The sequence below is a fragment of the Trichechus manatus genome, unplaced genomic scaffold (genome assembly GCF_000243295.1).
Source record: "Trichechus manatus latirostris isolate Lorelei unplaced genomic scaffold, TriManLat1.0 scaffold00317, whole genome shotgun sequence".
NCBI lineage: Eukaryota > Metazoa > Chordata > Mammalia > Sirenia > Trichechidae > Trichechus > Trichechus manatus.
In genome coordinates, this window is record NW_004444253.1 from 138,627 (window position 1) to 166,572 (window position 27,946).

The following is a 27,946-nucleotide window of genomic DNA, read 5'->3' on the forward strand; positions in this document are numbered from 1 at the left end:
TGTCCCCAGCCTTGGTCACCAACCCTCAGAGGTCTTCAGGACCGAGCAGAAGGGTGCATACAGGGAGCACGTGAAGGCCACTCTCCTGGCTTGAATGGGCAGGCCCAGGCTCAGCTGTAGCAAGGTGGGCACCGGTCCCTGGTCCTTGTCTGAGGAACACTGCAGCCTCCTGCCACCCGTCAGCCCCACTCACACCTGTTTCCTTCTGTACCAGCCTCCTTCTCCAAAGCAATTCAGCCCCCTCAGGCCCTTGGGTCTCCCCTCCTGCAACTCACACTTAGCCTCCTGGGGAGGATGCAACCCCCCGAGGGTCCCAGAACCTGTGGCTGCTCAGCAGGGGCGCCCCATAGTTATGACATGCCAGGGGTTGGAGGTGGAACAGGAGAATGATTAATGACAGAAGCCTCGCCTAGGCCAGCCTAGGAGAGATTCCCACACGGAGACAGTAGCTGAGAGAAATAGTCCCAAGTGCCCGGGCGGCAGAGACAGGATGGACAGACAGGGGCAACAGCGGAGTGGTGTTGGTCTGGGAAACACACATATCTTTCTTCTGCCACACGATGCTCTGCCGTGTAGTTCTCAAGGTAGCTCCCAGGCCTCAGGGTCCCCTGGGCACTTGTTGTTAATGCTCATTCTTGGGTCCAGACCAGGGAGTCAGACCTACAGTGGCCCCAGTCTGTGCTTTAACAGCCCCCACAGGGCTCCCATGCCCATCTGAGCCCCTGGGAGCCTCCAGCCTGGACGGCCCCTCGGCCCAGGACCTCCCTTGCCCTCCCTTCACCCTGCAAAGGCATGAGCCCTGCAGACTCTTCCTGTCTGACTCTCCTGGATCTGGCCCTTTTCGCCGTGGCTCGCCAAGTTCCAAAGAATCTCCACACAGGGAGCCATCCCCACACAGCGGCATTGGTCACCCTTCCACAGAAAACCTTTCTATTTCCCTGCAGGTACTACAGTAACAGCAGGGACGGTTTTTAAAAGCTCAGTGCTAAAAAGTAAGTAATTACTCGATTAAGTTAAAGTTAAGAATAACCTCACTGCCCCTGCGTGTTCCTAGGGGTGTGGACCACAGTGCCCGACCCAAGCTCCTTGCAGCCGCCATCTGCCCTGAGACTACTTTCACCCCCCAGACTAACTGCGCAGCTTCCACAACTTGCACTGTGTGAGAATCTGAGTCTCGTGCCCAGCACCCACCATCCGAAAGTCCTCTTCACACCTGACAGTGTGCCTCATCCTGGAGGGGCCAAGGGCAGCCACGGCGAAGATGAGAGAGGCCGCCCGGGCGGAGCACCCGCCACCCCGACCCCAGCCCACAGAAGGATACAATTTCCAAACAACGTCAGGACAATGAAGTAAAAGGATGAGAACATGCCTTTGCTGACTCCACCTTGTGACTCGATCCCGTGATACATCACTGCATTCCAGTCCTCTCCAGTCAGGATCTGTGGAAAGAAAACCATGGCACATGCTTGTCTCACCGCCTCCACTCACACACAAGCACATGGACACACACACATACACATACCTGCACATGTGACACATACGTGTGCACACATGGACACGCACATGTGCACACGTGGGCACATGCACACACACACACACACACACACACATATGCTGGGGCCAAAACAGGGCATGGCTGCATCCCGAGATCCCCCGGGCATGCTCACACACGCACACACACACAGTCTTCGGGGGATGGTGCTTCTGCAGGTTAAAGTAGCCCACAGTCCTCCAGAAATACTTCCAGGAGACAGCTGCTGAGCTGGGTCAGGCCTTAAAAGATGAGGAAGTGCTAGATTCTCAGCCAAGAATGGAAAGGGCGCTCCAGGCAGGGAGAGGAGGTGGGCAGAGGTGAGGAGGAAAAACGCAGCAGTGAGCTCAGGCACTGAGAAGCTGAAGCAGGCTGGAGAAGCAGAAGCTCATGGACCCCCAGAGCCGCCTACCCACTGCTTACAGCTGAGAACATTGAGGCCCAGAGAGGGGCCTGGGCTGCTGAGGCCACATTCCATAAGCAGGGCCTTTGACTTCTCCTGGTGGGCCCAGGCTGTGAGGGCAGCAAAATGCCGCTTTTATGTCTTTATTTTTGAAAAAGTACAAAAGGATAAAACAACAGAACACTCATGTGTGCATCACACAAATGGAAACTATTAGCATTTTGTCCTGTTTTTTAAGAAATTAAATATCGTGGATAAAGCTGGAGTCCCCTGTGCTGGAGTTCCTGGTCCCACCGCCCATGATCTCTCCCTACAGGCAACCTCCACCATGGAGCTAGTGAGGATCTAGGTCTTGCAGGTCCACACCACACCACACACATATGCATCTACAAACAAAACACGAAAAAAACAAAAACCCATTGCCATCAGGTTGATTCCAACTCATAGTGACCCTATAAGACAGAATAGAAATGCTCCACAGGGTTTCCAAGGAGCGGCTTGTGGATTCCAACTGCTGATCTTTTGGTTAGCAGCCAAGCTCTTAACCACTGCGCCAGCTGGAGTGTTCTCAGCACTTACCAGGTAGTGTCAGACTACACATAGCAGTCTGCAGCTTAACTGTTTTTACTTAATATTCTCTCTCTGAGGTTTATACACATCTACTTATTCATGTAAACCAATGCATCTCCTTCCTTCAGCTTATTTTCCCATTCCCTCCTGACAGACACTTCTGTGGCTTCGTTTTCTGATGGTCCATCTCCTTGTGCACATGTGAAGCTTGTCTGAAATTGGAATTGCTGGTAATCGGCCGTGCACATCTTAAGCTTCACTAGAAGTCTCCAAGGTGGTTGTCCCAAATCATGCCCCAGCCGCAGTGTGGAAAGGTCTCCCTCTCATCCTCGCCCCACTCTCTGATGGCCTCGTTATACTCGCTGATCTTTCCCAGCCTGATGGGGAGGAAGGCTAAGCTAGGGAGGCTGACGTTTTCTCCCAGGCCACTGGCCGTCCAGATATCCTCTCTGTGACCTGCTTTTTCCACAACTTGGCCCGTGTTGCTGGTGACTTATCTTTTTCTTAATGACATGTGAGGCTTCTTCACGTATTCTTGTATATATGAATTTTCCATCTGCAATATCGATCGGAAATAGCCTCTTCCAGTCTCCTGCTTGCTTTTAACTTATTTTTGTATTATACTTTAATGGAGTCAAATTTATCGGTCTTTTCTTTACGGCTTCTGCAGTTTGTGCCTTAAGAAATCCCTCTCCATCCCAAGGTATAAGGATATTTTCCTCAAAGAATTTTTATTTTTTACATTTAGGTTTCTAATCCAACTGGGCTTTGTTGCTGTTGTTTTGTGTGAGGATAAGGTAAGGATTAAATTTTCTTTTTTCCATATAGAAAGCCAATATTCCCAGACCCGCTTTTTGAATACACTATCTTTTCCCCCATTGGTTTCTAATGTTGTCTTTCTCATATAAGCAAGTCCCTAAACGTGCTTGGGCACACCTCTGGGTTCCCTAGTCTGTTCTCTTGATATTTTGTATTTATGTATACCACACCATCTTCATTACTCTGTTGTTGTTATTAGGTGTCGTCAAGTCAATTCTGACTCACGGAGACCTCGTGTGACAGGACAGAACTGCCCCCATAGGGATTTCTTGCCTGTAATCTTAAGGGGAGCATATCACCAGGTCTTTCTCCCACAGAGCCTCTGGATGGGTTTGAACTGCCACCCTTTTGGTTAGCAGCCAAGCACTTAACTGCTGTGTCACCAGGGCTCCTTTTCTGTAAAGCTCATTACTGTAGCTTATAAAAAGCCCTAATACATGTGGGGGGGGCAAATCCCCCTTCTTGGTTTTCTGTTTCAGGATCATCTAGGCTATTCTTGGACATTCGCTCTTCTACCAAATCAATATGCTGAATTCCAAGAGCAGTCCTGTCAAGATTTAGATTGGGATTGCACTGAATTCATAGATTAAATAGGGGAGAGCTGACGTTTTTACCATTCTAAGGCTCCCCACTTACAAAAATCTCTCTTCATGTATTCAGTTCTTCTTTTAGGCTTTGGGGGTGGGGGACTTCACTACCATCAAGAAGAAGAGCCAGAAGTGGAGCGTGTCCTTTGGACCCAGGCTCCCTGCGCTGAGAACTTCCTAGACCTAGGAAACAGAGAGGGAGTTGTAACACCAGAGATGGCAGGAGATGGTGAGAAGCAACAGCAAGCATGGTAGAGTCCAGTGGCAGAGAAACAGCAGCAGCAGAATGAGGAGACTGGCACAAGATAGCGAGGTGGGCTTCCCAGGCTTCCCATGGAGTGGAGCAAGGTGGCTGCAGTGGGCGTGCCAACCCATGGAGCAAGAGAGCTGAGCACCTTTGGGCAGGAGGCTTGCTGGTGGAGTGGGGTGCCTCCAGACACTTGTTGGTAGAGCTAGGCTAGCCAGCCCACAGACTGAGAAACCTGAGCATCTTCGGCCAGGAAGCCTCCTGCCGGAGTGGGGTGCCTCCAGGCACTTATCAGTGGAGCTACACAGCTTTGTAACATTTGCCCAAGCAAGGCAGCGGTCTGAGAGCTGAGAGAGAGGTCTGCCTGTGGGCCCGGCTGAGAAGAAGCTGTCCTGATTGAAGAACTGTATCCTGAGTTGTTCCTGTTACCTCCAAGTTGATCCTGATCCTGAATTGTAACCTGTTACTTCCCTAATAAACCCTATAATCGTGAGTATGGTCTGTGAGTTATGTGTGGCCATTGTCTGGTATTCTCTGCTTTCAGCCAGGATACATATAACATTAGCAATGATATCCCTGGTTCCCCATCCTCTTCTGAATCCCGCCTGAATCTCTGACAGTTCCTTATCAACACACTGCTGCAGCCACTTTTGAATGATCTTCAGCCAAATTTTACTTGCATGTGATATTAATGATATTGTTCGACAATTTCTGTATTCAGTTGTATCGCCTTTCTTGGGAATAGGTATAAATGTGGATCTCTTCCAATCGGTTGGCCAGGCAGCTGTCTTCCAAATTGCTTGGCATAGACGAGTGACTGCTTCCAGCACTGCTTCCGTTTGTTGAAACATCTCAATTGATATTCCATCAATTCCTGGAACCTTGTTTTTCTCCAATGCTTTCAGTGCAGCTTGGACTTCTTCCTTCAGTACCACGGCCCACTGATCATATGCTACCTCTTGAAATGGCTGAACATCGACCAATTCTTTTTGGTATAAATGACTCTGTATTACTTCCATCTTCTTTTGATGCTTCGTGCGTCGTTTAATATTTTGCCCATAGAATCCTTCACTATTGCAGCTTGAGGCCTGAATTTTTCTTCAGTTCTTTCAGCTTGAGAAATGGTGAGCATGTTCTTTCCTTTTGGTTTTCTATCTCCAGCTCTTTGCACATGTCATTATAATACTTTACTTTGTCTTCTGGAGCTGCCCTTTGAAATCTTCTGTTCATTTCTCTTACTTCATCATTTCTTCCTTTTGCTTTAGCTACTCCACATTCAAGAGCAAGTTTCAGAGACTCTTCTGACATACATTTTGTCCTTTTGTTTCTTTCCTGTCTTTTTAATGACCTCTTGCTTTCTGCATGTGTGATGTCCTTGATGTCATCCCACAACTCATCTGGTCTTCAGTCATTAGTGTTCAACATATCAAATCTATTCTTGAGATGATCTCTAAATTCAGGTGGGATATACGCAAGGTTGTACTTTGGCTCTCATGGACTTGTTCTAATTTTCTTCAGTTTCAACTTGAACTTGCATATGAGAAATTGATGGTCTGTTCTGCAGTCGTCCCCTGGCCTTGTTCTGACTAATGATATTGAGCTTTTCTATCGTCTCTTTCGACAGATGTAGTCGATTTGAGTCCTGTGTACTCCATCTGACAAGGTCCATATGTATAGTCACTGTTTATGCTGGTAAAAAAAGGTATTTGCAATGAAGAAGTCGTTGGTCTTGCAAAATTCTATCATGCGATTTCCGGTATCGTTTCTATCACCAAGGCTGTATTTTCCAACTACCGATCCTTCTTCATTTCCAACTTCTGCATTCCAATCACCCATAATTATCAATACATCCTGATGGCATGTTAGATCAATTTCAGACTGCAGAAGCTGGTAAAAATCCTCTATTTCTTCATTTTTGGCCTTAGTAGTTGGTGCATAAATTTGAATAATAGTCGTATTAACCGGCCTTCCTTGTAGGCATATGGATATTATCCTATCAGTGACAACACTGTACTTCAGGATAGATCTTGAAATGTTCTTTTTGATGATGAATGCTACACCATTCCTCTTCAAGTTGTCGTTCCTGGCATAGTAGACCATACGATCGTCTGATTCAAAACGGCCAATAGCAGTCCATTTCAGCTCACTAATGCCTAGGATATTGATCTTTATGTGTTCCATTTCATTTTTGATGATTTCCAATTTTCCTAGTTTCATACTTCATACATTCCACGTTCTGATTATTAATGGATGTTTGCCGCTGTTTCTTCTCATTTTGAGTCATGCCACATCAGCAAATGAAGGTCTCAAAAGCTTGACTCCATCCACATCAGTAAAGGGGACTCTACTTTGAGGAGGTACCTCTTCCCCAGTCGTCTTTTGAGTGCCTTCCAACCTCATGGGCTCACCTTCCGGCACTATATCAGACAATGTTCCACTGCTGTTCGTAAGGTTTTCACTGGCTAATTCTTTTCAGAAGTAGACTGCCAGATCCTTCTTCCTAGTCTGTCTTAGTCTGGAAGCTCAGCTGAAACCTGTCCTCCATGGGTGACCCTGCTGGTATCTGAATACTGGTGGCATAGCTTCCAGCATCACAGCAACATGCAAGCCCACACAGTATGACAAACTGACAGACACGTGGGGAACAAGGAAGATTACAGCCAAGAAAACCTATAGAGCAGTTCTAGTCTGTAACACATGGGGTCGTCAGGAGTCAGAACTGACTCAGTGGCAACAGGTTTGGGTTTTTTGGCTTATTACAGATTGATTTTTGTATGTCGAACTATACCCTTGCATTCCTGGGATAAATAACACTTGGTCATGATATGCAATCCTTTTGATATGCAGAGCTCTGATCATGAATCACGTAGTTCCCTGCTTTAGAAGTCCCTCTGGCAGCTCCCCATTTCCCCTTGGAAGAGATCATCAGCCTTTCCTCTGCCAGCTCTCTAGCACCTTCCATCACACACCCTGCATTCTCACCACTCCAGACTTTGCTCACCATTCTCACTGCTTTGCCTGGAACACTCTGCCCTGTTTTCTTCCCTGACCCTCAAGATTCTGCTGGACAGTCCTGGTCCCATGATCCCACAGGAAGAAGTAATTTCTTCCCATCAGCTCCTGCCCCTCTGCCATGAATCTGGTAACACTCTCAGGGAAGATTATGTGGCCAGCCTCTGCCAGAGGTCTCAGCTTGGAGACCATTCTTCTTTGTCTCCAGAGATGACACAGATCCTGTCACCCACTAAGTGCTCAAAATGTTTGGGAGACCAAATTTTGGAAGTCACTGGCCCGTGAGTGAGCCAAAGCTTTTGGAGTATCAGTCAGAGAAGTGAGAACAGCACTTGACAAGCATCTTCGCATTTAGGGAATCAGAGGAGGGGAGAAACCACAGAGCAACTCAAAGGAGAGATGGTGGGGAGGACAATGACAGTGGTACAGGTCTTGGCAGGTGAGGAAAGAAGCACCTTCGGGAAAAGGGCTAACCCTGTAGGGTTGTCACTGCTGGTGAAGAGCTGCTGAGCTCCACCCAGAGATAGGCTGTGAGAGGAAGTGAGGGCATTGCTGTAAGCACCCTAATTGAGGAGCCCAGGGGAAGAAAAGAGGGAGGGGATAGTCTGAGAAGGTCTGTGGGTGCAAATCTTTAGGCCTGACTGCTCCTTTAGCCAATCACCCAGTTTGGTTTTGCGGTACAGTGAATTGCTTTAATATGCCCCTTATAGCCATGGTCTTGTGACTCGCACAAAATGATTGGGTGAGACTATGCAAATAAGGTGCTTGTGATCCACCAAGGGGATTGGACAGCCTGCTAATAATGCAAATAAAATGCATAGAACCCTTGGGGTGGGACTATGTAAATAAGGTGCATGGAACCATTGTAGGGGATTGGTCAGTTTTGCTATCCTGCTATGCTTAAAGGGAGCCAATCCTTAGAGGCTGAGGGGGACCACACTACCATCAAGAAGAAGAGCCAGAGACCAGACTTCATGGTCTGACTGAGACTGGAGGTACTCCGGAAGGCATGGCCCCTGGATTCTCTATCAGCCCAGAACTAAAACAATTTCTGAGGCCAGCTCTTCAGACAAGGATTGGACTGGACTGTGGGACATAACGTGATACTCGTGAAGAGTGTGCCTCTTAGTCAAGCAGAAACAAGAGACCAAAGGGGCAGCTTCTGTCCGGATGTGAGATGGGAAGGCAGAGAGGGTTAGGAGCTGGTTGAATGGACATGGGGAATCGGGGCAGAAAGGAGGAGTGTGCTGTCACAGAATGGGGTGAGCAATTAAGGTCACATAACAATGTATGTATAAAATTTTGTATGCGAGACTAACTTGAAATGTAAACTTCATTTAAACTACTACAATAAATTAAAAAATAAAAAAAGAAGAAGAGCCAGGAGTGGGGCATATCCTTTGGACTCAGGGTCCCTGTGTTGAGAACCTCCTAAACCCAGGAGACAGAGAGAGCTGTAACACTGAAGACAGTACAAGATGGCAGAGGCACGGGACTGGCAGATGGCTGCAGTGGGCTTGTCAACCCATGGAGCAAGACAGCCAAGTGCCTTTGGGCAGGAGGCTTGCTGGCAGAATTGGGTGCCTCCTGGCACTTATTGGTAGAGCTAAAAAGCTTTCTAACACTTGCACAAGCAGGGCAGATGCCAGGGCCAAGAGTAGCCTGTCCTGAAGGGGCTGAGAGGAGCTTGTCCTCAGGGAGCCTAAAGGAGCCTGTCCTCAGAGGACCAAGAGAGATGCTTGCCTGTGGGTACCCCCAAGGTGTCCTGACTGAAGAACTGTATCCTGAGCTATTCCTGTTATTCACAAGTTGATCCTGAATTGTGACCTGTTACTTCCCTCATAAACCCCATAATTGTGAGTATAGTCTATGAGTTCTGTGTGGCCACTGCCACAGATTATCACAGCCAGCAGAGAAGTAGAGAGTGCCATAGGAGGGACAGTTAGTGTCAGAATTGGTAAAAAGTTTGGAAAGAGGAGGTATGTCTAACCTCCACCTCACGGGAATCAGCTCTGGGCTGATGCTGACCTTGATTCTCCTCCCCACTCCTGAAGTTAGAAGAGGCGTTCTGCCATACCATTTTTACGGGTTTGAACTGTCTGCTAGAAGGATCCCTCCTTTGAGAGAGTGGGCACCAAAGGACCACTTGCCTCATACACAGGCATAGCCCCCACTTGGGCCAGAAGTCAGGTCAGCAGCCTCAGGGGCAGGGGTCAAGCCGAGCCAGTGCTTGGAGCACATGCAGCCCAGAGGCCTTCCTAAGAGTCATGGAGGGCAAGACAGGGCCTGACCCACCCATAGGGTCTCAGACACAGCACCCACACAGGTTTTATGGGGTTAGAATGCACAGTGAGGTTATCATATTGGGGAGGCTGGCCCTGGGCAGCATTGGTGGGGCAATAACCCCATGAGGGGAAAGCACCCACCAAGAGATCCCTCAAAAGGGAATCCTCTAAGAGGTCAGGGACTGCCTGAGCCAACAAGGTCCTGCCCACAGCCTTGGTTTTCCCAGGAGCAGTGGCTGGGCATGTTTCCGGGTACAGAAGAGAGCTCAGAGTACTGGAGATGCTGAAAGGAGAAGTTTATGGAGGCTGGGTTTTTGTTCTTAGAGAGAAAGTAAGACAGATATGACTCCATGTCTAAGGGCCAAGAAGGTAAATGAGTGGCTTGGAGCCCAGTGGCTGCCGGGCAGTACCCACGAAGCTAAATACACCCCTTAGGCCGGCTTCTCTCCCAACCCAGGGTGGGGTCCATAACGGCAGCCCACATTCTGTAGGCCTGCCTGTCTGGCTCCCTGCTTGTTCTGTTTTGTGGAGAGTGCTATCTATAATGCCGGCTGTCAGGATTGTGCAGGGAGCTGAGGAGGGGCTTCAGGGGAGACTGCCTTCCCAGCCCTGGGGGAGACTAGCGCTAAGCAGGCTGGGAGGGTGTGGTGGCAAGGCAGCACCTTACCTGGAAGACGGTGAGGATGGCAGCAGGGAAGGTGTCAAAGTTGGTCGTGGGAGTCTCGTCCTGGAAGTTGAACCTGAGGAAACAGGAAGTCTCAGGAAGAGTCAGCACCAAAGGAGCAAGGAGGTACAGCCCCTCGGCACCCACAGTCACAGGCTGCAAAGGGGCTTCTTTCTCAGTGTCACCAGCCCGGGGAGGGGAGCTCTTCACACAGCCCCTCCCAGCCCCTTGAGGGAGGAAGGGAGCAGAGGACGCCTGAGCAGCACAGTCGGCTCTGCACTCTGCCTCCCCATGGGGCCCAGCCTTGCACCTTCCCATCTGGGCTTCACTTACTGTCCCCCAAACAGTTGCATCCCCAGCAGAGCGAAGACCACTATGAATAGGAAAAGCAGGAAGAGGAGGCTGATGATGGACTTCATGGAGTTGAGCAGAGACACCACCAGGTTTCGTAAGGAGTTCCAGTACCTGTGGGGCGGCAGAGTCTGGTCCAAACCCTGGCCTGCGCCCAGCGCTTGGCACTCACACCTCTGTGGCTAGAGCTCTTCCCCAGAGTCTGACTTACAGTCTGGAAGCCATTCCCTGGGGTCCATCAAGAGGGCAGGCTCTGGCCAGTGTGGATTCCCTGTCTTTCTCTAAACCTGTCCTCCTCTTCCTCATCACCCTCCTCAGCAGAAAGACACCCCATCCGTCAGGTGCCACTTCCAAACTTCAATTTCCCTCACCCTCCCCAACATCCAACGGGCCACCAAGTGTTGTAGTTCAGAGCTTGCAGAGCAGGACGCGAACTGTTTCCTATTCGCCGGCGCCAGAGCAAGAAGCAGCAGCCACTTCCTTAGCCAGGAGTCCCACTGAAGATTCCCACTGTGAGAACCATCAGCTGGGGCAGGCGAGTGTGAAGGGTGAGCCCGTTTCCCCAGTGACTGAGCCATACTTGGAGGAGACCCTGGCCCCTTTCCCTCTCTGCTCCTCCCCACAATGCTCTTGCAGGGAGGACCCACATCCATCTTCAACCTCCAGCAGGGCTTGGCACGTGGTGTTTGTCAGAATAGACCAGTGGTGGCTGGTGACTACCCTCCCCCGCTGTGATCCCATCCCTGGAAGGGCTTCAAGAGTCCCAGGTGCATGCTCCCCTGGGGGCACATGGAATCTCCCCCAGCCCCAGCCATCCTCCACCCCTACACACCCCAGCATCCTCCACTCCCCCACATCCCAGCCATCCCTTGCCCCTCACCCCTGGTCATCCACCCTGTCTAGCCATCCATCCCCCAAGCCCCAGCATCTTCTGTCCCTCCATATCTCAGCCATCTACCACCCCCAGCAATCCTCTGCCACATCACACCTCTGCATCCTGCACTGTGATGACTACCACACCCCCATAACTCTGGTTTCCTCTCTTCTAGCTGGCCCCCCTCGTAAACTCCAGGCCCCACATGCAGCTGGCCAACAGGGTTGTTGATAACCCTCCTCAGAGGTGAGAGGACAGGAGGACCCAGAGAACTCCTGGAGCCCTGCAGGCCTCTCCCTCACCCCAGCCACCCTGGCCTCTAGCTGAACAGCATCTGCACTATGGGGACTTCCCCCACATGCAGGGTTGGGGGACCTACCACAGTAGGTCTGTGGGGATGGGCAGGGGTGGGCACCAGGCAGATTCGGGAGAGAGGTCAGGGCTGGGGGTCCCAGGCCTGGCAGGCTATCCTGAGACCACCTTCCTCTCTCCAGAGTGGGTAGATTTGGAGGGAGGAGGATGAAAAAACTCCCATCTGACAACTTCTATTTTGTCTATTGATTATGAAGCAAAGCTGTCCTTTGAAAGCTGGGAAGGGAGACAGTTGGATTTAAGAGAAAGCTGTAGAGAACCGTGGGGAGCAGCCAACCAGAGGAAGGGAAAGGCTTTGGTGCAGAGGCCTGTCGGGAAAGACCCAGGACAGGGGTGCTGACGGGCAGAGGGATGCTGGCTGGGGGACACTGCTAGCACGCTGCTCTGTTGCCCTTTTTTTCTACCTAAGCTGACTATAAGCCACAAAAAGGGATTCTAGGCAGTGCCGTGAAAGACCAGCGCCATGAATTCCTAGGAAGGAGTCATTTCGGGGTTGCCTCACCCAGCCCAATCCCACTGAGCCTTCGGACCACGTACTTGGTGACCTTGAAGATCCTCAGCAGCCGGAGTGCCCGCAGCACACTGATCCCAAAGGAGGTTCCTGGCTTGATGGCCGCCCAGACCACTTCAAAAATGCTCCCCACAATGACCTGCAACAGAGGTGACATCAGCCTTGGGGTGCATGCAGGTGTGTGCCCACACACGAGCCTAGAGTAGAGCATGCCCTGCCTCTGAGCAGGCTGCCTCTGTCTGTAAGCTCCACCCTGCCCCCTACCTGTAGCGCAAGGCACACACCTCACACTGCGTTGTTCCAGTAATCTTTGGGATAGGCTGCAGAGTTCTACAAGTCCTGAGCAAGGAGGACACAGGGACCCACGATGGAGACACAGGACTAGGCCTGCTGATTTCCTGACAGGTCCCAGAGCCACCTGGTCTAATGCCTCCTCAGGGCTTGGTCACACAGCCCAGTGGCCTGCAGCGCCTTCTTACACACTTCTGGGCAGGGCACTCAGATGTCCTTTCACAGGTTAGAGAAACTGGCCTCTTTGTAACTCCCCTTAGCTGCACCCACTCCGAGACAGTCTCATGAACTGTGTCTTGAGTCTCTTCTTCTCCTGATGACCAGGAGCCAGCACATGGTCACCATCTGTTCCACTGATGGAGTCTCCACCAAGGTGCTGGGAGGTCGGTCAGACATCCAAAACTCAGTAAAAGCTGTGAGAGACGGGTGCCCTCCTCCAGCCACTCCACATGTGGACTTGGAGCAGGGCCATCCGGGTCAGGCCCTGTGTGAGGACTCAGAAAGGGAGAGGGTGGGGCCAGAGCACAGCAGACCTTCGCCACCTGCCCTCTGGGCAGGACATCCAAGGGGGCCCAGATTGATCCTCCTGTTGGCCACCCACACCTCACTGGGGCACAGCCTGGGCTCACGGTCATGATGAGCACCCATGTCCTCTCCGTGGGCGTGGCTGATTCCCATTTCCAGACACGTACTTCTGCGACTGGTGTGGAGGACTCACTGAAGTTCATTTTACCGCACTTGGAGTGAAGGGGTGAAGACCAGGAGGTAGGGATTTATCCAAGGTTTTGGTGCTTTTCACTATTCTCATATCAACAGCAAATCTGATCAGCCTAACATCAATGTTCTCATCCAAGTCTCTGGAAAAATGGTGAGTGTGCCAGGACAAAGCCCTGTGGTCCATCACTAGAGACTGCCCCACTGGTTAACACTGACGTATTAGCCAGCAAGTGCCGGCATTGTGTTCTGCCCACATGCAGTCATCCGTTCACATTCTTCCACCTCGGTCTCAAATGTCTTGTGACAGCCAGATGCACCACTCTAAAGCATCTGGGATAACACTACCAATAACAAAAGGGTGAGTTTGCCAGAACCTGTTCTGAGCAGCTGTGCTGGCTCCTGGTCATCATCACTGACTTTCCTCAGCACTCACAGATCGTCTAGGTGTTTGTCCCGGTTGAAGCCTGCAGTTCTCCAAATCTACTCTTTTCATTGTCAGTCTTCCAGCAGCTCTCCTGCTTTCCATCCATCCTGAAACTTTGTCTCCACTGATTCACGTGGTAGGCAGCCTCTGAGATGACCCCCGATAATCCCTACCTCCTGGTCTTCACCCCTTGTATAATCCCATCCCCTTGAGGGTAGGTTGGACTAATTACTCACATCTAACAACTACAATATGGCAAAAGTGATGGGATGTCACTTGCAAGATTAGGTTACAAAAAAGACCGTGGTTTCCATCTTAGGTGCTTTCTCTGGCTCTCTCTCGGATCACCAGCTGTCATGTTGGAGGACACTCAGGCAGACTATGAGAAGCTCAGGTGACCAGAAGCTGACACTTTCCAACAGCCATGTGAGTGAGCTTGGAAGCAAATTCTCCAGCTCTGATCCAGCCTTGAAATGAATGCACCCAGCACCCACTCTACTGTAACCTCATGAGAGGCCTCAGGCCAGAGGTACTGGTAAGCCAGGCCCAGATTCCTGGCCCACAGAATCTGTGAGGTCATCAACAGTTATTGTGAAAGGCTGCTGAGTTTGGGAATAATTTGTTATAGAGCAACAGATAAGTAATACAGTTCAGTAACCTTGTGTGTAAATTATCCCCATGTCCTGGGATCCAGTTAGTTCAGACCATAAGATGAAGATATATTTGACAGCTCCTCACCTCTCTGGGTTCCCTCTGCCTACATGCCGAGAAGGCAAACAATAAGAAGAGCTGATGTCTCCCCAGCCACCTACCAAAATCAGCGCCTTATGCAGCCCCACTTTCCTCCTCAGAGACCAGGCAGCCATGTGTGGTGGAAAACAATGGCCAAGGGTCAGAACTCCTGGGTGCCACCCTGACCCCACAGCACACTAGCTGGGCAGTGTTGGGCACATGCCATAATCTGTCCAGGTTCCTCAACGACGAGGTAAAGTTGTTGTGAGGACTTAACAAAATCAAGGACACAAATGCTCTGTCAACTATAGAAGTGCAGTGCTGACGACAGGGAAGACTCAAAGTTAGAGCTAAACTGAATCTTCAGTTTAAAGTTTTACTTCCACCTAGGCACAGGGTCCCCTCCCCAGCTACCGAGAACTCCACAGAGACTGAAGTTACTCCTCTGGGGTGCTGCACGTCCACTCCTTACTCAGAGTCTCCAGCAGCCAGAAGGCAGGTGCCCACAGTGACGCTTCCCAGGCTCTGGCCTCAGCGCCAGGACCAAGCATGCATTCTGCTGTGTCCGACAGGATGACCCTCATGCTGCCCTGCCCTGAGCCCCAGCTGGCCTCAGAAGCATCCTGCCATTGAGGCTCTCCTGACTTACAGAGGCTGATAAACAGGCCCAGGCCACCCCCACACACAGTACGACAGGCTGGTCCTTGAGCCATCACAGCCTCTCCATCCTCCCAGGTGAAGCCCTGGTGCATGTGTCCAGGCAGGGTCCACAGGATGATGGGAATCGGGACCACAGGGCTCTGGAGCAGTCCAGGGGTTCACAAGGCCCCAGGCACAGAGAGGCTGCAGAGCCTTTGCCGCAGCATCACTGGAGTGGACAGGGCTCAGAGAAAGATATGTGTCCCAGGGAGGTGGTGACCAGAGGGGGCAGAAAAATCACTGACTGCTGAACTCAAGAAAAGGACCCACAGGGGTGGAAGCCCCGCCACTAGCAGGGTGGGGAGAGAAGATGTCCAATCACAGGAGCAAACCTGATCTTGAGATTGCAGGCCATGGAGCCGGGGAGGACAGAGTCTGGCCAGAGGCCTTCCCACTGCTGACAGTGGCCCTCTAGGACCCCTCTAGGTGGCCCTCTGACTCATACAGGCCACGGTCCCCTCTGTCACCTGGGGCCTTACTCCACAGCCTCCAGCTGGTCCAGGTACAGCAGATGGACTCTCAGGAGGCATCTCACTTACCCCAAAGTCGAAGCAGTTGAAGGAGGACCGGAAGTAGCTTCTGGGCCCAAGGCCATACATCTTCAGGGACATCTCTGTGAGGAAGAGACCCAGGAAAACAAACTCTGCAAAATCTAGGAGAAGCCGGAGAGGAAGAGGATTAGCACATGGCTCCTCCTGCCCTGGCCGCAGCACAAGGGGGAAGACACCAGAATCTGGGCCCCCCCCCCAGGCCTGGTCTGAAGCCTGATGGGGGGACACCAGACACCAGGCCCCCCAGGTCTGGCCTGCAGCCTTGCTCTTTGAAGCCCGAGGCTCTGGAGAGGAGTCATGGATCAGAAGAACGCACAGAGGTACCTGTCCAGCCCCAAACATGGCAAGTGCCCAGTGCCGTGGGACAAAACAAACAAGCTCAGCGGGATGCAAGCTCCCTGGATCCGGAGGCAGAGAGCACAGATCACAGAGGGAGGAGGACTGGGGGACAGCGACACCCGAGGAGGAGCCAGGAGGTGGCCTCTGCCTGGTTCTTCATCCTTGTCCACCCTCTGACCTTGGGCCAGGCCTCTTCAGCCACTCTTTCCAGGGGGACCGACCTAACCACCCTCCTCGGACTCCCACAGCACCATTTGTTGTTGTTTTTTTTTTTCTTTTGTTACAAATCCATTTAAATGTATTTCTAAGGAAATACACAGTTTTATACATTTGAAAATTGAAGATAAATTTGATCATGATGATGCACTTGAGCTTAATCGTGTTTCCTTATAATATGGTTATATTTACTTTTTTTTTAATTGTACTTTAGAAGAAGGTTGACAGAACAAATAGTTTCTCATTAAACAGTACACATATTGTTTTATGACAATGGTTAACAACCCCATGACATGTCAACACTGTTCCTTCTCAAACTTGGGTTCCCTATTACCAGCATTCCTGTCCCCTCCTGCCTTCTAGTCTTTGTCCCTGGACTGTTGTGCCCCATTAGTCTCGTTTTGTTTATGGGGCTGTCTAATCTTTGGCTAAACAGTGAACCTCAGAAGTGACTTCATTACTGAGCTAATACCCTTGGGGTTTCTCCAGTTTCTGTCAGGCCAGTAGGTCTGGTGTCTTTTTGTGAGTTAGAATTTTGTTCTACATTTTTTTCCAGCTCTGTCCAGGACACTCTGTTGTGATCCCGGTCAGAGCAGTCAGTGGTGGTAGCCGGGCACCATCTAGTTGTACTGGACTCAGTCTGGTGGAGGCCATGGTAGTTGTGGTCCATTAGTCCTTTGGACTAATCTTTTCCTTGTATCTTGTTTTCTTCATTTTCCCTTGCTCCCGAAGGGGTGAGACCGGTGGAGTATCTTAGATGGCTGCTCACAGGCTTTTAAGATCCCAGATGCCATTCACCAAGGTAAAATATAGAACATTTTCTTTACAAACTGTTATGCCAATTGAGCTAGATGTTCGCTGAGACCATGGGCCCCACAGCCCTCCGCCCAGCAATTAAGTCCCTCAGGGAGTTTGGATATGTCTATGGAGTTTCCATGACCTTTTCTTGTACAAGTTGTGCTGGCTTCCCCAGTATTGTATACTGTCTTACCCTTCACCAAAGTTACCACTTATTTATTGTCTGTTTAGTTTCCCACACACACCCCTCTCATCCCTCATAACCAATAAAGATTGTTTCCTTTTGTGTGTAAAGTTTTTCATGACTTTTTACAGTAGAGGTCTCATACAATCTTTGTCCTTTTGTGACTGACTTATTTCACTCAGCATAATGTCCTCCAGTTTCCTCCTTGTTATGAGATGCTTCACAGATTCATCATTGTTCCTTATCATTGCATAATACTCCATTGTGTGTATGTACCATAGTTTGTTTATCCATTCATCTGTTGATGGGCATCTAGGTTGTTTCCATCTTTTTGCTTTTGCGAACAATGCTGCAATGAATATGGGTGTGCATATGTCTGTTTGTGTCATGACTCTTATTTCTGTAGGATATATTCCTAGCAGTGGGATTGCTGGATCGTACGGTATTTCTATTTCTAGCTTTCTAACGAAGCGCCATATCAATTTCCAAAATGGTTGTATCATTTTGCATTCCCATCAGTAGTGTGTAAGATTTCCGATCTCCCCGCAGCCTCTCCAACATTTGCTATTTCCAGTTTTTTTTGATTCATGCCGGTAATGCCAGGGTGAGATGGTATCTCATCGTGGCTTTAATTTGCATTTCTCTAATGGCTAGTGATCACAAGCATTTCCTCATGTGTCTGTCGGTCGCTTGAATGTCTTCTTTGGTGAAGTGTCTCTTCATTTCTTTTGCCCATTTTTTAATAGGGCTATTTGTCTTTTTGTTGTAGAGGTGTGGGATTTTCTTGTAGATTTTAGAGATTAGACCTTTGCCTGACTTACAATGTCCAAAAATTTTTTCCCAGTCTGTAGGTTCTCTTTTTACTCTTTTGGTGAAGTCTTTCAATGAGCCTAAGTGTTTAATTTTTAGAAGATCCCAGTTATCTACCTTATCTTCTGGAGTTTGTTGTTGTTGGTTATGGTTTGTATCCTGTTAATGCCCATTACTAGGGCCTCTAGCATTGATCCTATTTTTAATTCTATGAACTTTATAGTTTTTGGCTTTATATTTAGGTCTTTGATCCATGTTGAATTAGTTTTTGTATATGGTGCAAGGTATGGGTCCTGTTTCTTTTTGTTTGTTTGTTTGTTTGTTTTTTGCAGATGGACATCCAGTTTTGCCAGCACCATTTTTTAAAAAGACTGTCTTTTCCCCATTTGATGGACTTTGGGCCCTTGTCAAAGATCAGGTGACCGTAGGTGGATGGATTTACATCTGGTTTCTCAATTCTGTTCCACTGGTCAATGTATCTGTCATTGTGCCAGTACCAGGCTGTTTTGACTACTGCAGCTGTATAGTAGGTTCTGAGGTCCGGTAGTGCAAGTCTTCCTACTTTATTCTTCTTCAATAGTGTTTTACTTATCCAGGGCTTCTTCCCTTTCCATATGAAGTTATTGATTAGTTTTTCCATCTCTTTAAAGAGTGTTGTTAGTATTTGGATCGGGATTGCATTGTATTTGGAAATTGCTTTGGTTAGAATTACCATTTTCACAACGTTGAGTCTACTTATCCATGAGCATGGGATCTTTTTCCATTTATGTAGATCCCTTTGGATTTCTTGCAGGAGTGGTTTGTAGTTTTCTTTGTATAGGTCTTTTACATCCCTGGTTAAATTTATTCCTAAGTATTCTATTTTTTTTAGGGGATATTATAAATGGTATTGTTTTCCTGATTTCCTTTTCCTCGTTCTCTTTACTGGTGTATAGGAATCCAACTGATTTTTGTATGTTCATCTTGTATCCTACTACTCTGCTGACTCTTTCTGTTAGTTCTAGTAGTTTTCTTGTGCAGTCTTTAGGGTTTTCTATGTGTAGTATCATATCATCCATAAACAGGGACAGTTTAACTTCTTCATTACCAACTTGGATGCCCTTTATTTCTTTTTCTTGCTGTATTGCTCTAGCTAGGACTTCCAGCACAATGTTAAATAGGAGTGGTGATAAAGGGCATCCTTGTCTTGTCCCTGTTCTCAAGGGGAATGTTTTCAGCCCCTCTCCATTAAGAATAGTGTTGGCCATTGGTTTTGCATAGATGCCCTTTATTATGCTGAGGAATTTCCCTTCTGTACCTATTTTATTGAGAGCTTTTATCAGGAGTGGGTGTTGGACTTTGTCGAATGCCTTCTCTGCATCGATTGAGATGACCATGTGATTGTTTTGTATTATTTATGTGGTGGATTACATTGATTGATTTGCTAATGTTGAACCATCCTTGCATACCTGGTATGAATCCTACTTGGTTGTAGTGTATTATTTTTTTAATATGATCCACAGCACCATTTGATGTGAACTTTGCTCACATGTTCACCCACTCAGTGGAGGCTTCTCCACGTTCCTAGCATCCTGCCTCACCCAGGAGGCTCCCAGGAGGCGCAGACCTTGCTCAAGGCCCCAGGCACTGCTCCCTCCCTCAGCTCTGTGTGCCCCTTTTCCTTCCCGCCAGCAGGGCTGTCCTGGGAATTTGAGGCACACGCCTCTCAACCCAGCCTGAGCAGAAGGGGAGTCCACAGGAATGAGGCATCAGCGTAGCAGCATAGAGGCCACCAGGCACTGTCAAACCAGAAACCACAGACTCCAGAATGAGGTGGTGGTCTTTGATCCCCCTTCCCAAGAGCCAAGCTGGAATCAGTGTATGATTTCAGCAGGGCCCCAGGGAGTAGCTCAGGTGCAGGGCAGAGCTGCCTGGAGCAGCCCGGGAGCACAGAGCAAGCCTTCCCGGGCTTGGGTGTGCAGGCCTGTCAGGAGAGTGGGCCTTAAGCAGAAGCACTTCCTGAGACAGAACGTGAGAGGACGAGGGGGCTACACACCTCATCCGTCCCTGAGTACCCTGAAACTCGGCTTTTGTCTCCAGCTCTCCAAGAGCTACACTGCCCAGGGCCAGCCAGCCTTACCACGTCTCTCCTGTACAGACTCTGCAGCCCACCAGACACCCTGTCTTTTGGACAGACAGCTGGCAGCTTGCACGGCCCGAGGATCTCGAGCAGGGGATCCTTTTCTGTGGACTGAGAAACTCACACCCACAGCAAACCAGGCCACAAAACCAGCCAGAAACTCCCCAGGGTCCCAAGGCAGGTGTAGGTGAGTGAAGAGAAGACAAGTTCCCTCCCGAGAGAAGCTGAGGCCAAGGCCAGAGGCAGGGGGGGTCACTGGCCCTAGGCAGGAGCCACTCAGGGCAGAAGGACCTGCTCGGATGGAAGAAGGCTGGGCCTAGCTGGTGCTGACTTACACCTCCTCCACCAGCTGGCTGAGGGGTGGTGAGAAAGCCACACCCCCTCTAGCCCCACTCGGGCACCCCAGAAGATTCACGGGACAAACGGAAGACCTGGAAAGACCCTGGTCTCTTGACCACCAGGCTGCAGAGCCCCTTCCATACAAGGTGGCAAAGCCACAGCCCTTGCACCTCAGGGCTCCACAAACGAACTCGGTTCCAGTGGGAGAGGCCACAGGGATGGGACCTCCTACCTCAGACACACCAGACCCTGGAGGTGAGGCTGCTCAGGAGCTTGAGCTAGACCACTTTGCAGGGAACAAGTGCAGGAATTTCCAAAGGTGAAACTCTCAGAGAGAGGAACAGCCCTACGCAGTCCCCGGCATTCTGCTTGCCCTTCTGCTCTCATAGAAGGCAATGCCCTGGGTGTGCTGCTCAGCCCCCCACCCCTGAGCCGCGAAAGGGCCCCTCAGTCATTTGTTCACCTTGCAGGCCTGGCGCCACCGTGAGCCAGCAGGGAGACAGCTGGTCCGTCCCTCCAGGAGCTCACAGACTGGTGGGTAGAGAAGACCATGAAGACAGCATCCCATTTACCAGGTGGACAAAGTGCTGGGGACACAGACAAGGATGGTCTGTCCATCCCATGGGACATGAGAGGCTCAAAGGCCAGACAGGATGATGTGGGTCTGGGAGAGGATCAAAGGGACAGGCAAGGGAGGGCGTGGCAGAAAACACATCAAGCCCCTGCTTCTCGTCCCTCTCTGGCCAGAACTCAGTCCCTGGGCTTGGCCATGCATCAGGGCCTCAGATGCAAAGGCAGCCCACAGATGTGCCTGCTGGCTAAGGGAGATTTGAGGACATGTGTCCTGACCAGCAGCCAAGCCTCCTCCCTCAGGTCCAGCCCACACCCACTGGACAAGGCCTCCCCTCCAGCCATTTCTGCACAGGAGAGGGACAGAGAGCACCGTGCAGACACAGCAGCCAGGGCAGAGCCCAGCCCAGGATGCCTGCGGCCTGGCCCAACTCCCGGCACCTCAGCCCTGCACACAGACACACAAGCAGGCAATGCAGGTGGCCTTCCTGCTCACCCGCAGTGCTACCCCCTGGGACAGACAGTAACCATGAGACTGACCGGGCCCAGCTAGGGTGGCCCAGTAGGGGGAGCCCTGTTTCCCCACAGGCCCTGGTTGCCGTCAGCCCCTCCACTCAACCCCCAAGAGCAGGAAGACCTCAGCTCAAGGATTCAAGGAAAATAATGAGCTTATCCGAGCAAAGTCCTGAGACACCAGCCATGGCTCCAGGACAGTGAGTCAAGGCCCCCCAAAACCATCCTCCCCTTCCTCTCCCAGAGCCCAAGCTGCATTGTCTGCTGGGGGCCCCTGAGCACCCTTCTCTGAAATACGAGAAACAGAGTCCAGTACAAAAGTCTGGGGAGCTGGAGCCTGGAGCCAGCTCAGTGGTCCTTGGGGCCCAGGTGTCTCCTCCTTCGGGACGTTCCAGCCGTGACATGAGACCACTCGGGAGTGGAAGGCCTTGAGGCTCTGTATGCAATGGTCCATAAGAGGGACACGTGACCAGCCTGCGAGGCCGAACAGACCCACAGCCTGGGTCAGGGGAAACCAGGAGGGATGGGGTCAAGGCTGAGTACTGATGCTGTGGTCGGGCAGCCCTAGAGCCGGCAAAATCAGGACTGCACCCAATGGCCCCTCAGCCCACCCATGGAGCCAGAATGACCACAGGTGAGATTCCCTTCCTCTTACCAGACCACAGGGTCCAGGCCAGTGCCCACGGATCCTGCCCAGGACGGGGCCCCGCTGGGTCTGCTGTGCCCGCTCTTTTCTCCGGCTGCACCCATGAGCACTCTGGGCTCATGGTCCAGTGTGAGTCTCTGCTCTGCGGTGGTGCAGACCAGCCCTGTCCTGAATGTGCTGGCCCACGGGGTACTCTGGAGAGCTACACGGTGCTCACCGCCCACTGGCTCAGCTCTCCTTGGCCTCAGTACAAATTACTATGCCCAAGCTCATGGCATCCACAAGGCACTCAGATGTGCACCTGTGGGTTCTATGAGATCAGGGGTAAGGGGCTGAACACAACACAGGGCGAGATGTGCAGCTGACTCCACGGCACGGAGCCTTTGGCCCTAGCCTCTTAGCCCCACCCCCTCAGCACACCAATATATACGTAAGTGAGCACACATGCACACACATGCATCTGTGCACACATACGTGCAAACACACTGACATATGCACACGCAAGCATTTTGGGACCAAGGAGGCACGGGAGCTGTGAAGAGGCCCTGTGGACCTAACCCAGGACCAGAGAACTGAGTACATCCTCAGACACAGGGCCTTACTGTGTCTGCCAGAAAAGAAATCCACCTTAGTGGTCACTACAAGTTTAGTCAGACCTCAACTTCAGGGTTCACGGGGAGAGGGTAAGTCCCTTGCTGGAGCCCAGAAGAAATACTGTCCCTGGAATGGTGCAGGCACCAAGCAGGCTGAGTACAGCTGACCCCTGGGGAACAGGAAGACCAAAGGCCAATGGCAGGAGGGGAAAACACAGCAGACCATTTGTTTGTTTGCTTGTTTCAATCCTCTTTTTCAGATGAGACGATGGACCAGGACCAAGTTCCACGTGGCCCACAGGGCCCAAAGGTATGAGGGGTCGGTCCTGGTCCCTGGAGAAAGTGAGGAGCCCAGACTGGCATATTCCTCCTTACCCTATATGGACCTATGGCCGGCCAGGGCAGGACTCATGACTTGGTTCCTGGGGTCTGTCCTGAGGTGAGCTCTGATCAGGGATGGCTACAGACGCATCCAGGTCCAAGCAATTAAAGGGAAGAAAGAAGATGGGACTCTTTCTCCTTAGGAATTCCAGAGCCAAGTTCCCTGGTCTGTTGGTCTAAGGCCCCCCACACCAGCCTTCTCTCCTAGGCGCCCTGGCCCTCACTCACTTCTCACCCCTCTAGATGGCAAATGGGGTACTGCCAGATCAGCTGGGCTTGCTTGCAACCCTGGGCCCAGGCTCTGGCCTTGGGCAGCCCAGAGTCAGAGCCCTGAGTCCTACACCACAGAGACCTGGAGCAGGGCTTCGCCGCCCAGAGCAACCCAGTCCCCCAGCAGAGATCCCAGGCTCTGGGCAGGGCTGGGGCCCAGCAGGTGGTTCAGAAAGGGGGCAGCAGTTGCAAGGCACCGGCGGTACCTACACAGGGCGGTGGTGAGCCGCTGCGGTTGTTTGTAATGCACTATGGCCACACAGAACGTGTTCAGAGCCACCACGCACAACACCACCCAGTAGAAGCTCTGCGCCTTCACCATGCGGCGGATGAAAAACCGGAACATCTTCTCCTTCCGCCGGAAATAGGAGGAGCTGTCGTTCTTCCCACTTTTGAGGCTGGTGCGAGCAAAGGGGGAACCTGGAGAGGACAGGGTTAGTGAGGGTGCAGGTCCCACCTGCCAGGGTGCCCCTCCTGACAGGCTGGTGCCAGTCCTCCTACGGCAACCCCCCCCAACAAAGCTGACAGGTCGCCCATGGTGACTAGCCTCCAGGGGGCAGAACTGGACAGAGCACGGATGCGAACGCCCCTCTGGGCCCCAGCACCCAGACCACCCTCCAGGAGGTCCACCCTGCTGCCCCCAGGCCACTGTCCATGGGGGCTCTCTCAACTTTTTTTCTGAAGACATCAATCTGACCTTGTTACTCTCTTGCTGAAAACCTACCTACATAGGGTCCTTAGCCCCCCCACCCCCACCCCAATTATCACAAGCTCATCAGCACCCATTACTCTTATTTGCTGGTTGACCTGTTTGTGCCAGGCTCCCAGGCTAGACGGCAAGCCCCTGAAGACGGATCAAGCTGAGCCCCTCAACAAGGAAGAGCTTTGCCACACTGAGCCCCTCAACAAGGAAGAGCTCAATGAGCAGGAGTGAGCAAGTGGACATCCCTGGGCACCGGGGCTCCAGTTTGCGCGTATCCATGCAGACCCCACTGTGTCTCTGCAGGAGTGCACGTCTGTGCCCTATGGGGGCTTCTCCCATGTGCAATAGGGGCCTGGCACGTGTATGTGGGCACACGTGTGCCTGAGGGTGTCTCTGTGCTAGTCCATGCCTCCGTGCCCAAGCTGCGTGTCTCCCTGTCTGCTCTGCACCTCTAGCTTGGGCATGGGGTTCCTGGGTGAGTGTGCACATTATGTGCATGTATGTGTGTTTTTGCATACACGTATACATGACCACTGTGCTCTCAGCAGCACACTACAGCACAATCGGGCTGGAGTCTTGGATTCACTGAATGAGGACAGAGCCCCAAGGCCTCTGGAGGGACTGTGTACAAGCTGAGTGGCTGCATCCAGGCAGACAGAAACCATCACAAACAGCCCCAGGGCCCAGAAGAGGGTCCAGCAGAAACTCACAGGGCCCTAATGACAAATCTTGGCACTCAAGGTGCCAGCCTTGCCCCTTCCCACGGAAGACATTGTCAGCCACAGCCCTTGTTCTAGCTAAGCCAGGGCACAACGTCAAAAATCACGTCCAGGGATACTGAGGCAGCCATTGCCAATCATCAGAACTGGATCACACAACAAAGCCTCCTGGCCAGCCCCACTGAGTGCTGGGGACGGCCAAGGTCACAGCCAGATGCACCCACCCCTCCTCAAGGGCAGGCTTACCAGCCTCTAGAGAGGGCAGCAGAGGGGCACGGAAGGAACAACATCCAGACTTGGACAGCAAACCTACATGCTCAGAAACCCCAACACCCACACACTCTTACTCAGAGACTCACACACACGCACACACAACAAAACAGAGCCACTAAGTCACGCACACACTCGACATCACACCCCCAGACCCTGACCATGCTCACTCTCGAGGATACACCAGACACACACAGAGACACATCAGGACCACACAAGCACACGCTTAGAGACACACTCACAGGCTCGAGGTACACACCTACAGGCACGCATGTGAGACCACCAGAAGGATGGTGAGGACATGTGGCTCGTGTGGATCACTGAGCACATACACCTAGCCAGTGAGATCAGCAGCACTTCCTCCACGGGAGCGCCAGGACCACCCTACCCTTTTCATTGCAGTGTGCCTGGGTGGACATCAGTTAGGGTGATGCCACTGAAACGGACAGAGTAGACAACTCCACAACTTGGTCCCCCACTAAAGCAATGATTAAGCTGACAAAAGTTGGCAACATCAACTTTTTCTCGTCTCTAAAATATAATAATAAATTTACAACAACCAGGGAAACACTTAAAGAAGAAACTTGTTTCCGCTGAGTCGATTCAAACTCATAGTGACTATAGGACAGAGTAGAACTGCCCCATAGGGTTTCCAAGGAGTGGCTGGTGGATTCAAACTGCCGAACTTTTGGTTAGCAGCCAAATGTTTAACTGCTGTGCCACCAGGAGTCCAAGCCTACAGCACCCGGTATTCCCAGGTGGTCTCCCGTCTAAGTACTAACCAGGCTCAACCCTGCTTAGCTTCTGAGATCAGACAAGATCAGGCACATTCAGGGTGGTGTGGCTATAGACATTTTCTTTATTAGGGAAGTAGTAGGGTATAATTCAGGACCAAGATTAACTTCTAAGTAACAGAAATAACATTGAACAGGATCAGTTTGTCAATCAGGACAGCTTGCAATCAAGACAGTACTCAGTTCCTTGTCAGCTGTGCCCACACGCAAGCTGCACTTCTCAGCCAGGCCAGCCTCCTCTCAGCCAGACTAGCAGGCCCTTCTCTCTGCCATGCTAGCCTCCTCTCAGCCTCTGCCCTGCTTGAGCAAGTGTTACAGCTCTTTTGCTGTGCCGACAACTGCCTGGATGTACTCCACTCCACCAGCAAGACTTCTGCCTAGAGCCGCTCACCTCTCTCACTCTGTGGACTGGCAAGTCCACCACAGCCACTCGCTCCATGGGCTGGGAAGCCCACTGCAGCTGTCTCATGCTTGTTTCCTGGTTCCTGCCATTTCACGACACTGCCGCTCATGCCACTGCCATGCCGTCTCTCATGATCTCTCCCCTTCTTGTGCTATCTCACGCCATCTCCATTATTATAGCTCTCTCTCTCTCCTGGGTCTAGAAGTTTCTCCACACAGGAACCCTAGGTCCAAAGGACACACTCCACTCCCAGCTCATCTTCTTGATGGTAGTGAGGTCCCCTTTGGCCTCTGGGGGATTGACTCTTTTATAAACCTACTCCTCCCACCAAGACCACCTCAGAAAGCCACAGTCAGCTAATTTGCTTAGTAATCAACCAGTCTTCACAAGGCTTCTATGCACCGTATTTGTGTAGTAAACTCTCCAGTCCCTGCAAAGGTTTTATATACTTTATTTGCATAATAAACTGTCCAATCACTTTGCAAGATTGTGGCTTAGCAAATCATCTTGGCATAAGTAGAAACCCAGGCCCAGAAAGGCCTTATATAAAGAGAAATCCATTACACTGCAGTAAGAGAACACCATAAACAACTATATGCCAATAAAATGGATAACCTAGATGAACTGGGAAAATTGCTAGAAACACACAAACTACCAAAACTGACTCAAGAAGAAATAGAAAACCTGAATAAAACTATAACAAGTAAAGATATTGAATCAGTAATCAAAAACCTCCCAACACAGAAAAGCCCAGGACCACACAGCTTCACTGGTGAATTCCACCAAACAAAGAAGAATTAACACCAGTCTTTCTCAAATTCTTCCAAAAATAGAAAAGGAGGGAACACTTCCTAAATCATTCTGACAGGCCAACATTGCCCTGATACCAAAGCAAGACAAAGACATAACAAGAAAACTACAAACTGATATTCCTTATGAACACAAATGCAAAAATCTTAAATAAAAGGAAGCGAGGCCAAGATGGCGGAGTAGTCAGATGCTTCCGGTGGACCCTTTTACAACAAAGACCCAAAAAAACAAGTGAATCAATTATATATGACAATGTAGGACCCCTGAACATCTAAGGCAAAGTTGAGGAACCAGACCAAGTGGCAGGGGGCAGGAGAGATGGTTCAGGAGCAGCAGAGGAGTTGCCAGAACTGACTCGGTGAGAGCCTGAGCCCTCCAGGCCTGATGAGCTCACAGGTGAGCAGTGAGGCAGGCAAGCAGCGGTGCTTGGAAGGCATGTTTTCTGCACCAGGAAAGACCCAGCACCAGAGAGTCTACTTGGCCACCCAGAACCAATGAGAAGCAGCCCTCAATTGGTGAAAGATAAGCACTTGCATATGGCCTACCGCATGGATCAAAAACACCCCCCTTAGTGAAAAACCTCTCCCATTTACCTCCCAGCTCCCTGCACTGCACTGGGTCCCGGACCGGCTTCAGCAATTGCCGAGTCCCCTGGGCCAGAAGTAGGATCTGTCACACACCCTGAGCCACTCTCCAGGCCTTGGAGAGTGAACAAATTAACAAACAGGGGAAAAAATAAACTGCCAGCTCCCCTAAGCCAGGACCCCAGGGTAGGCACAGCTCTTTTGCCTGGGCACAGGCATAAGGGATCCATGGACTCTGAGTGCCT

At 51.0% G+C, this 27,946-nt stretch overlaps 1 protein-coding gene and 1 pseudogene across 1 annotated transcript in view; both read right to left on the reverse strand.

Annotated features, from left to right (window-relative positions):
* CACNA1B (calcium voltage-gated channel subunit alpha1 B) overlaps nucleotides 1-27,946 on the reverse strand; it is a 276,187-nt gene that overhangs the window by 134,188 nt on the left and 114,053 nt on the right. The window contains exons 11-16 of the mRNA XM_004390689.1: nucleotides 23,629-23,838; nucleotides 15,629-15,741; nucleotides 12,253-12,365; nucleotides 10,452-10,583; nucleotides 10,122-10,194; nucleotides 1,322-1,439 (exon numbers count right to left, since the gene is read on the reverse strand). Coding sequence (XP_004390746.1) covers nucleotides 1,322-1,439; nucleotides 10,122-10,194; nucleotides 10,452-10,583; nucleotides 12,253-12,365; nucleotides 15,629-15,741; nucleotides 23,629-23,838 — 759 coding nt within the window. The remainder of the gene's footprint in view (nucleotides 1-1,321; nucleotides 1,440-10,121; nucleotides 10,195-10,451; nucleotides 10,584-12,252; nucleotides 12,366-15,628; nucleotides 15,742-23,628; nucleotides 23,839-27,946) is intronic.
* On the reverse strand, nucleotides 25,844-25,962 carry LOC111819223 (uncharacterized; annotated as a pseudogene).